This window comes from Vigna radiata, chromosome 3 (genome assembly GCF_000741045.1).
Source record: "Vigna radiata var. radiata cultivar VC1973A chromosome 3, Vradiata_ver6, whole genome shotgun sequence".
Classification (NCBI taxonomy): Eukaryota; Viridiplantae; Streptophyta; class Magnoliopsida; order Fabales; family Fabaceae; genus Vigna; species Vigna radiata.
This window is the reverse complement of record NC_028353.1, coordinates 5732442-5745117: the sequence shown is the minus strand read 5'-3', so window position 1 is coordinate 5745117 and position 12676 is coordinate 5732442. Positions and strand designations below refer to the sequence as shown.

General features: G+C 36.5%; 1 protein-coding gene across 3 annotated transcripts in view; it reads right to left on the bottom strand.

Annotated features, from left to right (window-relative positions):
• Positions 1 to 12441, bottom strand: part of LOC106757636 (serine/threonine-protein kinase CTR1) — a 19913-nt gene extending 7472 nt beyond the window's left edge. The window contains exons 1-6 of one of the 3 annotated variants that reach the window (XM_014640354.2): positions 11678 to 12441; positions 9598 to 9800; positions 9377 to 9521; positions 9181 to 9284; positions 8783 to 8991; positions 2099 to 2455 (exon numbers count right to left, since the gene is read on the bottom strand). In XM_014640354.2, the coding sequence (XP_014495840.1) occupies positions 2099 to 2455; positions 8783 to 8991; positions 9181 to 9284; positions 9377 to 9521; positions 9598 to 9800; positions 11678 to 12226 (1567 nt within the window). In that variant the 5' untranslated portion in view covers positions 12227 to 12441. Of the gene's footprint in view, positions 1 to 2098; positions 2456 to 8782; positions 8992 to 9180; positions 9285 to 9376; positions 9522 to 9597; positions 9900 to 11677 lie in introns of all 3 variants that reach the window. The other 2 variants (XM_014640352.2, XM_014640353.2) reach the window with 2 other exon arrangements.
• Between the last annotated feature and the right edge of the window lie 235 nt (positions 12442 to 12676).

Here is a 12676-nt window from a genome sequence, read left to right as displayed (position 1 = left end):
AACTATATAAAGAAAACCTCCCTCACCCCTCACAACTACTTCTTAATATGATTCCTCCTATCATACACATTATATCCTATCAAACTATTGATACCAATTGTACTTCATGCCACAAGAAGCATGTAATGCTACTAATTCATTAAATACTGCATACTTAACACGCTAAATTTTTATTGGTTAACTTAGCACTTGTAGCATCACTAGAAAATTGTGTGGTGATGTGATAACTTTTGCTGCTCTATGGTGTATTTGATTGTGGAACAATGCTCATATTTTCTTAGATATATTGTTATCTGATAGTAACGGGTATTAATCGTGTTAGTGAACAATTACTTTGCCTCTCCATTCCTCACAGGTTTGGTCAATTACCACAAATTCCTCTGTTTTTTATTCCCAATCTTCCTCTCGAAGTGGACGAAGTGGGAATTGTGGTGGATATCGTGGTCAACACTCTCGTTGTAATTTTTGTCAACGGTATGGTCATATTGAAACAAAATGTCGTACAAAGACACGACAACAACATAAGACTGCTAATTTGATGCCTATAATGAGTTCCTCCCATACAAGGCAACCATGCAACCTACACAACCTGTCGTCGTTGTCAGTATGGTAACTTATGTTCCCCTGTGGCAGAAATAACTTTTGTTTCTCTTTCTAGCCATGGCAGCAGCCACTTGTTAGCTTTCCTGACTTAGGCAACTCCTTCTACAACTAAAAATAAGAGAAATTCATGAAGTAAGGCTTATTTGTTACAATCAAGCTGCACTTCACATTGCATTAAATTCGGTTTTCTATGAAAAAACCAAACACATTGAAATTTATTGTCACTTTGTTAGAGAAAAGGTGCTGTATGCAGAAATCACTCCTGATTTTGTCAACTCTAACAATGAGTCCCTTGGAGTTATTTCTGCCATGTTCACCAAGTCCCTTAGAGACCCTCGGATTGAGTACATTTGTAACAAGTTTATGCTCTAGAGGAGTGTTAGAATAAAATTAATTGTTACATATTTCTAGGGAATTAGGCATTACATAATTTGAAAAATTAGAATGATTGGTTCCTAATTATTAGGTGTATTTATTATAATTGATTATGTATTATACTATAAATACATGTTGTGTGGTTTTGCATTAGACACACAATTCATTCAGAACATATACAACTCTATATAGTATACAATTCTATATAGAACAGTGTGCTCTAATTTTTATTGCTAGAGAAAGCAGCGGGCCCAAAGAGCTCCCCAATAAATGCACCAAAAGGGGGCATTAAAGAACATAAGGTTCTGATAGAAAGACCCGAGAGATGGTTCACCATGATTTGAAATAACCCATTAATTATATCTTTCTTCTTTCCTGTCATTCTCTCAAGAAGGACCATATATCCTGGTATTTATGAACAGGAAAGGATCGAAAATTCTTGCTTCTCTACAATACTTTGTTGTCCGGTCCTGTGTTCATTTTATTACACTGTCCCACCAATGTTTCCTCTTTACTGAGAAGCATTCCTACTTCTTTCATGAACAATTATAGTTTTCCACGGTCAACACCTCTAAGTCCATTTTCCTTTTTTCTTCTCTTATATATATGTTAGAGGTCCATTGTTATCCTACTGCAATTATGTGATAGGATAGTTTTCTGAACCATGACCTTTGTTATAGAACCTGCCTTACATAAGAGGGATTGGAGTGTTTTATTGCATTAATTAGTTTACTGTTTCTTATATTCCTCTTTTCACTACTAAGGTAAGGACACTCCCTCGTCGGTTAGTATCCTACAGCTGTTATGCGTTGAGATACTTGAAGTGACTTAAATGAACTTTATTTGATACCCTGAACCATGACTTCTTTCGACAGATGCTCTCCCAGTCAGATATCCAGAGGGATTGAAGAGCATTATTTCATTCTTAAGCACACTTTTTATTTCTTCTTTTCTATTTTCATTCACATTACCACTACCTTACATTTCTTTTTTTTACCTTGACTATGTTATGTTCCATCCCTCAATGTTTCTCTTCTACACACCAACCTCATCCCATCTGAATCAACCAAAAATAAGCAAGACTTTAACTAATATGCAAGTTATGGAAAAGAATACATACCTGATCCTATTCTCCCTTTCAAAACAAGATCAGTCCATGGGATGTCCAGATCCTCCATATCTATGGAAAACTCTCTAGATGGTTTGCTAGAAATCATTAATCGGGTCTGTGTATCTCTATGACCAGGACGATTATGCTTTAAGAGCAATGAATCCTTGCTTGTCAGTGGCGGCCCAACAACATTCTGTGGAGGGTTAGCTGATTTAAATGTTTCGGAGCCTCGATCATGTTCACTTGGACGATAAGCTTGTGGTTGTGCAGGAACAAGAGAACTTTTATTGTTATCATTTGAAATTGGTCCAGGGTCCCTGTCCCTGTACTGCCTTTCATACTGTTCTGGAAAGGAGAATCCAAAATCTACATCAATAACAGACACTGTAAAAAAATTCAGAGTATCCCATACTTGCAACCGGTTCTGTACTTAGGCAATCAAAGGCTTGGGATTTCATTGATTGAAAAGTGCAATTTATCAAATAATTATAGTCAACATATACCAAAAACAAAAGTAAAGTAGTTGCTACTAATAACTTAGTAAAGAAAACATCAAACAAAAACAGCAAGGGATACACAATTTGTTTGAAATGAAAAAACTGAAACACATTTTAAGCCCACACTGAATCAGAAAGTTAGACATTGATTATGGAGAGTGAATATAGAAATTGTTGGAGGTCCCACATCGACTAGAGATGAGGCCATTTAAGTGTATATAAGTGGGTGCAAACCTCACCCTACAAGCCGGTTTTGTGGGGTTGAGTTAGGCTTAAAGTCCACTTCTAACATGGTATCAGAGCCATGATTGAAGTCCATCCTAGCGATTTCTGTTGTCGTTGGACATGTTGTTCCACCCGCTATCAGACCACCCATTAAAAAGTCTAATCCCACGCTGAGATGTATATACCTCGGCGTGAGGGGGGTGTGTTGGAAGTCCTACTGATTTATTATTCAAATCATGAAACTAGGAAATCGTGAAAAAATAAAATAAAAGATTATGAATCTATTTCCTCTAATTAGGAAGATTCTAAAAGATATTATTTCAAATTACAACACTCCCCAAAAAATAAAATAAAATAAAAGATTATGAATCTATTTCCTCTAATTAGGAAGATTCTAAAAGATATTATCTCAAATTACAACACTCCCCCTCAAGTTGGATCATACAAGATAGTATGAACCAAGCTTGGAATAGACAAACCCAATAAAAAGGCGAACTTCAACTTCGGGATGGTGACGCAACAAAACTTCAAGGGACTTAAATGCCCTAAACAGTAACAGACTTGCAAGGACTACACTACCCTACAGTGGCTGGAATTAAAAGGCTAACAGCCATAAACCTGTAGGGACTTCACCACCCTTCAGGAAACAATTGTCCTGCTGAGGCAAACAACAACAAACCTGCAAGGGGATGGAATTTTCTCCTCTTCACGACTGAACAATAGAACATGAAGGTGGAAGAACTGGTGAGAACCGATCCGTATGAGGGACAAACCTGAATCCCATAACTTTGAAAGAGTCAATTTAGCGGTCAGTCTCAAAGAACAACTCTGAGTGAGTTGTTATAACAAAGCATTGGCAGAAACCAAAAAACACCATGGCATCAAAAAGGCCAAAGACAGGTTGGAGGTCCAAAGTTCTCTACTGGACTACTCCTAAATGGTGATACTTAACACTGTATCACAAGAAGTACGGGGCTAAACTATAGCCCAAGAAGGAAGTTCTCTGCAAGGGCTGAAAAATATTTGGGTGATGCTCCCTCCACCCCCACCGATGCTCCCTCCACCTCCCCAAACTTCTTAAAAAAAATTTAATTACAAAAGTACCCATTTCTATTCACCCCCCAACTCTCCCAACTCCCATTTTTTTTTTCTTTACCCACATTCATTTGACCTCACTATACATATAACCTAAATCCGAACCCACTTTTCTCACCAATTTCATGTCAGATACTCACCTATTATAATGCAACCAGTCGTGCCGTGACCAAATGCAACCTCCGCCTCTCTCTCACGTCAAGACCTTCCACCGTCGGCGAGTCATCACGACGACGCCGTCGACGTCACCCCTACCGCGAGTGATCCATGTAATAAACGGAGCTAATTCCTACCCCTCATTATTTTCCTTAATTATTTACTTGTTTGTTTCTTAATAATCATACATCGCAAAATTATAGATAACAATATGAAACTATTGACTACCTAATTCATCTCTTTCAGTGGAAGTTCCAATGACAGTGAGTAGAAGAATTACTTTTGCAATGCACTGTTCGAATCTTCTTCGTGTTTCCGCTCGTAATGCTGATGAATTATGGTGTCACAAACGGTTGTTGAGAGACTCTCCATCAAACCTCATCCACTCAGGGTTAGGTTGGAAAAAGCAAAAACCAAAAAGCACATCAAGAAAACATCCACTTCTTTTAAAGAGTAGTTTTTTAAACAGTTTTCAACATTCGTGAACGGACGTCGTATTCCGTTTCTGTCTTCCACGGATGTTGATATTTGTTCAAAAATATTATTAAAGGGTAAAAATGGAATGGGGAGGTGAAGGAAGTACTATGTAGAGGTGCAGGGAGTAACGCCCAAAATATTTCCCCTAAGACAATTTCTGGAAGTATAAGAGGATGAAGAATCCTCCGGAGAAGAGGCAAAAGATGACGAATCAGGGGCAAAATAAAGAGAAACCCATCAGAAACGAATTTAATGAGAGGGAGAAACCCAATGGAGGAGGAAAGGTCCTGGTCATGAAACGTGAGGCGAAAGTCCGGTGAGTGGGTCACACCAAGGAGCAGAGACTAAAACTCAGATCTACTAAAATATAGCCCAAACGAGTCGTCACCGACCCTAGGAATGGGCTCAGGAGGAGGCTCCGACGACCCTGTTTGCGGCGGCGGCGGCGAGTGGGTCTCGCCGAAGGTAGGCGCGTAGGTTGCACGCGCCGGCAGCGTTAGCTGCGCATGGAGGCGCATTGAGCGGAGTCGGGTCCTAACTCTGGCGGCGTTGGTCGTTGCTTGAAGAGACGATCCAGATTCGCTGGTCACCGGTTAGAACTGCGACGATGGCCGGTGACGTACGGTGGTTGACGGCGGTAGACGGTGGCCGGTGGTGAAGAGCGGCAGAGCACAGCGGAATAGACAGTGAAGGCAGTGCCTTTCTTGGGTTCTTCGAAGAAAAGACTTTCGGTCTCTTTGATTCAACTGGTAGTCAACAAGAATGCCAAAAAAGAGGAGCCAAAATTGATTGGCCATCAACAGAACTAAAGTACCAGCTTCAACTACTGGTCTGAGAGGGAATGGGTTCAAATCCCACTCTAATCTCAAACAAACTCTGTATTGGGTAATATTAGAAAAAAGAAAAAAGGCTAGAACTTGACTAAGGCAATTGAAACCCATTAAAAACAGATGTTCAAGAAGAGATTTTTAGGGGGCCGCCGGCGGCCACCGCCGGCAGACAGTAAAGACAGCGGAAACGGATCAGACAAGCTCTGATACCATGTGGAAAATAATACTGATTTATTATTCAAATCATGAAAAATACATTCTGATACTCTTTATTTGTAGTAATGTAATTTTCCTAAAAAGGGAAATAGGGAAACTAGGAAATCTTGAAAAAATAAAATAAAATAAAAGATTATGTATCTATTTCCTCTAATTAAGAAGATTCTAAAAGATATTATCTCAAATTACAACAGAAATAATCCATTCATTACAATAAATATAACTAGGAACAAGGACGAGTCTATCATTGTTGAGAATCCGAGTAATATATTTTGTTTATCATCATACTTATGTAATCTTTATTTCAGAGCAAACAAAGTATAATTTGTCCATGCATAATAAATGTAATGTTCTATATAAACTCATACGTTGTGTATTCATAGGCAAGGTATTCGGTCCAAAGTCTGTGTCCCCTATTTTAACATGCTACATCAAAGAGCCTAACAGAGAGACTAACAGAAGAATCTTGAGAACTGTGCCTGCTCGTTGGACCAAGTTTCCCAGAGAAAACTTGTTTGGCAAACCATGCATATCCTAGGTTCATTATTGTGCCTCTAGTTCTCTTCCAGAAGCATCTATGTTCTTCCAATCTCTAACGATGTTAGGCAACCAAGTCAAACAGTGTCTTGAACTCTTCACTCTTTGCTATATTAAAAGGTATACTATCTCTAAAAAAAACAAAAAGAAAAGAAAAGATAAGGCAATTTTTAGACATGAAGAACTATCTGTCGATTTTGCAAGTAAAATATTGATCCTCAACTCTCCCAATATGCATCTCGTGTTTGCACGTATAGATCTCCTCTACTTGCAAGATCGTATGAGTTTGCAGGTATACTTGTGATTTTGACTACATTGGTTGGGAAGTCCCAATCGTTTGTCTAAATTCTAGGGATGCAGATCATATTTTGAACAACTTCGTTTGATGTCATTTGGTTGTTAAATGAAATCTGACATGATAGGAGAGATCATAGCTCATCTTGGTACATAGTCTATTCTAGTAGGCTCATTTACTTTAGCAGACATATTTGGAGGAGGGGGTGTTAGGAATTTCCACAATTTTTTCCTCAATTCTTGGGGTTTGGCTTCTATATTTCCTAGACATTTTGAGATGTTATTTGAATGGTATCAAAACATACAACTCATCTTGGTAAATCACCTATTTTGGAAGGTATATGTGAAAGGGGTGTTGGGAATTCCCACATCACCTGCTTTTATATTTTTTGAACAACTTAATCCTAATTGGTTTTAAAATGAAATCCAACATGAACAATCCATCCTTGAACTCTCCTTGCCAAGGCCGTTGTGATGTCGTGATTTTGATATTGAAATACATTAAAAGCACTCCAGAAAAAGGGTCTCCATTAAGAAGACAAAGGACATACTCAGATAATAGGATATCAGACGTTGATTGGTTTGGTTCCCCTAGAGGTGGGCAATCCAATTCAATGTATTGTGAGTTGATTTGAGGAAATTTAGTATCTTGAAAAACTACATAGTAAAATGTAGTAGCAAGAACAAGTGTTAGAAGCAGAATTAGGATCATGACTTTATTAACTTTTGAACTCAGCTAAAAAAATCAATTCAAGAATTCGAAGTTCGAAAGGGCTACATCAATGATGTTGATTAACTTTATATACTTCTAGTCCAATATTTAATTAGATGACCAAGCATATTAATGTTTATTGGCATTTCATCATGGAGAAGATTGAGTCCGAAGATACTATTACAAATTTTGTCAACTCTAGCGATCAAATTTATGAGGGAACCAAAATAGGCTACAAATATAAAGCATGGTGTATATAATTTATATGTTCTGCTTGAAGGAGAGTATCAAGAATCAGAATAATATATTTTGTTTATTATTAATAACCGAAATTTTAGAGGAAATAAAATATATTTCATCCATGCATAGCAAATGTAATGAGTCTAAAAACACTCATTCGTTTGTTTGCTTATATAGAGATATAATATCCAGTCCAATGTCATTATTCCTCAATTTTAACAATAATAAATTTTAGGAGAAACTGTGCACCTCCCTGAGATAATGTCAATTGACACTCGCACCCCCTTCTAATCTTAAAATAGAAACACATATCTCTCGTGTTTTTAATAAAATAACATTCACACCTCTTTTAGTGTCTAAATAGACATTCACCTCCCTTATATTTTGAATAAATGATATGCATCTCTCTTATGATAAAGAGAAACTCAACTCTCTTATTTTATTTAAGAATAACATTTTAACTAAAACATAAATAATAATATAAATTAAAAACTAAAATTTTAAAACACTATAGTTAAAGAATTTTTTAGTAGCAAAGAATTAAATGACTTGATTATAGGAAAATTACACTCATTTTTCTTAAAATCTTTAAAGACGATGTTAACGTCCTCTGGGAACTATTCATTTAGTAGGGAACTCGTGTTCAAACCACATCATGTGAAGAATTTGTCAAGTCAGCAATAGTCACAGTATCTCAAGAAAGTAATGGACTGGAGGAAACCCACTGGAGGACCAAAAACTGACATCACATTCTAATTTTAGAATATATATATATATATATATATATATATATATATAATCTTCCTTATCTTATTAACACGGTAACACTCGTAGTAGTCCTCATTTTAGTTATATTTATGTTTGTAATACAATCATATGTAAACAAAATAATAAGTTAATAAATGTAAGCACATATTTTACATCTACTTATTTATTTTTATACTAAAAACAATTCTCAAAAATATAAATGTTTATATTTTTATAAAATGATTTATAATTTAGTGGCAATATAATTTATGATATTTTTAATATATAATAATTAAACCAGTCAATTTTAGTTTATTAAAAATTATGTAATTTTTATATTTTAAACTTTAATTATTAATTTTCATACTTTTTATATTTAAATTTTAATCAATGTGATGTTTTTAAATAAAATAAGGAAGTGTCACTTATTAAAAATTAAAGGGAAGTGTCGTTTATCAAAAACATAAAAGTGGATATTTATCTAAAAACTAGAGGGAATGTGAGTGTCATTTTATTAAAGACAAAAGAGGTGAGAGACTATTTGAAAACTAGAGGGAGTGAATGTCATTTAACATGATATGAAGTGAGTGTAATTTCCCCTAGATTTAAAGTAGTGCATACAGCACTATATTTAGAGCATCGTTGAATAGGAAAACATGAACATCACCTGCAACACCACTATCGAAGACAATCTCACTAGGCAGACTATCCGAGAAATATTGTTTGGCCAGTGACCTGAAATCAATGGTAGGTTCAGCTGGTTTGAGTCTTGGAAAGCGCAAGGGTGAAGAAAATGAGATGGAGGATGGACCGTTCAGCAAGGAATCGGGCTCACATAAGTAACCAGGCTTTCCAATTAGATCAACCATATACTCCCTGTAATTATATGGTTTTAAACAGGAATCAGTTCCCAAAATGTGAGCTCAAAGGTTATAACATATTAGTAATTTTACACTTCATCCTTTCACGATCACATTGCACTGCTCATGAAAAACATCTATTTAAATTGTAGTTGTACTTGTTAACAGAATAGCAGATGTGCTAAGCAAGCACCAAAACATATACCTGTCAAGCCCAAACCGAACAAGGCATGAAGAGGCATCTTCTCTTGAACAATATTTACAACCCTTTGCAATTCGACACGGTAAACCAATGGTGTCAGCTAGCACCTGAAGATATAGCATGTATAAGGCATGTCAGTGCAAAGTCTAGTAGATAAGCTATCACAGCTTTGGCCATCACATAGAATTGAAGATATTACTTTGAATAGTACAGCACGATGCCTGCAAAGTCCAGTAGATAAGCTGCCAATTGGAACAACAACAGATCCTATGCGATCTCTTAGATCATTAATGCACTCCCTCCATACGGGAAAAAGATCGCCTTCCCATACAGAAGCTGAACCCCTTGTTACAACAATAAAACACAGTTAGACTGATGCAAGCTAAAAAGTTCATAGACAATAATTCCAAGAAGACTCACCCCATACAATCGAATACAAGCTTTGCAAGCTGGTCTACAACATCTGTTGTTACTTTGCTGCGACAAAAAATGTCATGTACCTTGTTCTGCAATTCTTTTAAGATAGGATCACGCTGTCTATCCACCAAAATTACTTCAAGTGAAGAAACGGTCGAAGGATCTATAGATTTTAGTGTCTCTATTGAAGGAATTCGGCCATTTTCCTGTAGATCAGTGCACACGGTCCATAAATAGGGATCCATTCCATGAATTAAATAAAAGCCATCAGGAATTTTGTCGAAGTACAGTAGGCAGCCATTTACCTGGTGCATGTTATTAACAAAAACAACATATCAATTGACTGCATAACAATAAGTGGAATAAATATATCAAAATGGAGCTACTTCTAGATACCTTCCTCAATTTTCTGTAAAGTTAGAGAAAAATAATTTTAAAAGAAAAAAGCAATAAGAACATAATAAAAGAGATAAAGGTTCTTCCTTCTTAACTTAAACTCACACATCAACTTCATAACCACATTTTCACTTCTTCTGTCAAAAGAATTTATAATTATACCCTCCAATTAAAATTCCCGTTAACATGACAAAGCACGTTCTGGAATTTGAACTCTGTTAGGTTTTTGATGTTACCTCTTGAAAATACACTGATTTGATATTTCAAAATATATTAAACTCTTTTTTGATATATCAAAATCCATGTATTTTGAAGAAACAGCAGAGAGATAGCACCTAAAACAAAACAAAGAATCAGGACTCCACATTTTGTCACCCACGCAATAATGCCAAAATATTACGCACTTTCATTGTTTTAAAATGGTACATTTTACAGTGAATAACCAACAATAACAATAGTGGCAGAAAACAGTAAATTTTAGTGAGTATAAGTACTCAGAACAAGCAAAACAAAAAGGATAATATGGTCATCTGGGGAAAACCATGAAAAATTAGTACAAATTGATGGTGAAATACCACCATTAAAGAAGCTAGTTTTTTCATTGCCAATAGAAAAAACGGGACTAGTTGTTAACGAGCATACTACGCATTCTCCCCGATAATAGCGAAACATTCATCACATATTTTCATGATTTGCAACAACTTTTAAAACAGTTAAAATTTCAATAAATGGGTGTTACAAAATACAGAAAATGGGAAAAGTGATTCTTTCTGTAATACAAACTTTCAAAAAGAAGAACGGATCATCAGTACTCGTTCCCCGACCCCGCATCATGATTTAAGACAAGCTTGGTACAAATTTGAAAAATGCCACAATTCAAGGAGGCAGTTTTTCTACTGTAAGTGCTACAACAAAATGAGAGCAATTTATACTTTTTCCAAACAAGCATTCAAAATAAAAGGCTTGATGTCTTGTTTATCCTGGCAGACTTGCACATTGTAGTTCATGATCCAACTTCACCCTTTGCAACTAATGAACACAGCTCAAGTAGGATTTTTTTACTAAACCACTCCCCAATTGCATTCAGTCAAGTCAAATAGCAAGAAACACTCGTTAATGAGCTTAGAATTCTCCATTAAGAGAAACATAGGCCTATCAATACAATATATAAAAACCAAACAAATCCATATATACTCAATTGTACAGATGCGTATAGTCACATCAACCATAGAACAACAGCAGCATTATTTGACAATAATAGCTCCGTCAACACTTCAAGAATAAAAAAAAATGAGAAGACAAAACAAATCTAAGCTTGTCTGGTAAGCTAAAATCAACTTTTCCGATTAATTTTTATTCCACTTCACCATAAAAGAAATTGAGGTGAAAATTTTATTTTAATTTATGTAAGAAATTCAATTTCTTTTACCTCTCTCGTCTATACTAATTAAAAAGCTTTTGGAGGAACTTAATTTAACTTATAAGTATGCTCAAAGAGAACCAGAAGTCAAGAGTCATGCTCAGATAATGTCCATTCACATGTCATTGTTGTTTTTTCATTGATTAGTCGTAGATTTAAATATAACTCAGATAAGACATTAACCCAAAAGCCCTCTGCTCACAAGTTCAAAAATCACAATTATCACAAAAGGAATAGCACAATTGGCATCACAAACAATCAACATACCCAGAATCTATGGGAAACTGTCTCTGCAGAACCCGATGACCTTGAAGAGGATTCATGGGGTTCGGGATCCAGAAAATTGGGATCATCAGCACATGTGGCCTCCGAGTAAAGTCTAAGAGCCAATGCCAACTGTAACTGATAACTCTCTTCAGTCTGCTGCGCCCAGCTCTTGCCAAAGGACCCGCCGCTCCTCGCTGGCCCGGCGTCCGAAATCCTGCCTCTAACCTCTCCAAGTGTGAATTTGTCTGTATCATCAGGTGTTACAGTGAACATAGTGGGAGCGTAAAACTCGCCGGAGAGTGAGCTCTCACCAAAACTGCTCTCACTTGACTGCCGCTGCATCCCGAACCCAAAAGAGCAGTACAAATTCCCGATCCTGTTCCCTTGCCTGTGATCGACGACAGAGTCCCAATTTGAGACTCTCTCCAACTTGCTCCTGTTGTTTTTACTGTCGCCGGAGGAAGAGTCGAATAATGGAACGCTTAAGTTGTCATCTGGGGTTTGGTTGAGGAGAGAGTAGCTGCTGGATCTTCTGGCAGGCATTTCCATGGAGGGCCCGCGGGCTCACAGCCCTAGAACCCGCCATAGCCCATCAAATTCATTTCCTTCTGTTCCTCCCCTTTGGTCCAGTAAGAGTGGGCGGCTCTTTTCTTTTCCCTTTCTCTCTCAATAGACTTTTGTCCAAATCCTAACAATCTTTTGATTTAGTAGTTATACATTTTAACGGTTTGATAACTTTTTCAAAGTGTCGCGTGGCGCAATGGTTTTTGGTTCACACTTTGTATCAAAAGGTCCCGCGGCACTCGTGGCGCGGGTATTGCACCTTTTTATTTCAGGTTTGACTTAAAACGTTACTAGTGGACAGGTATTGCACCTTTTTATTTCAGGTTTGACTTAGATCGTTACTAGTAGACAGGGCATCGGTACTTGTTTCAATCTTCCAAGGACTAATCATCATAAATTTTAATATATAATAAAAAATATATACTTATTGAGAAA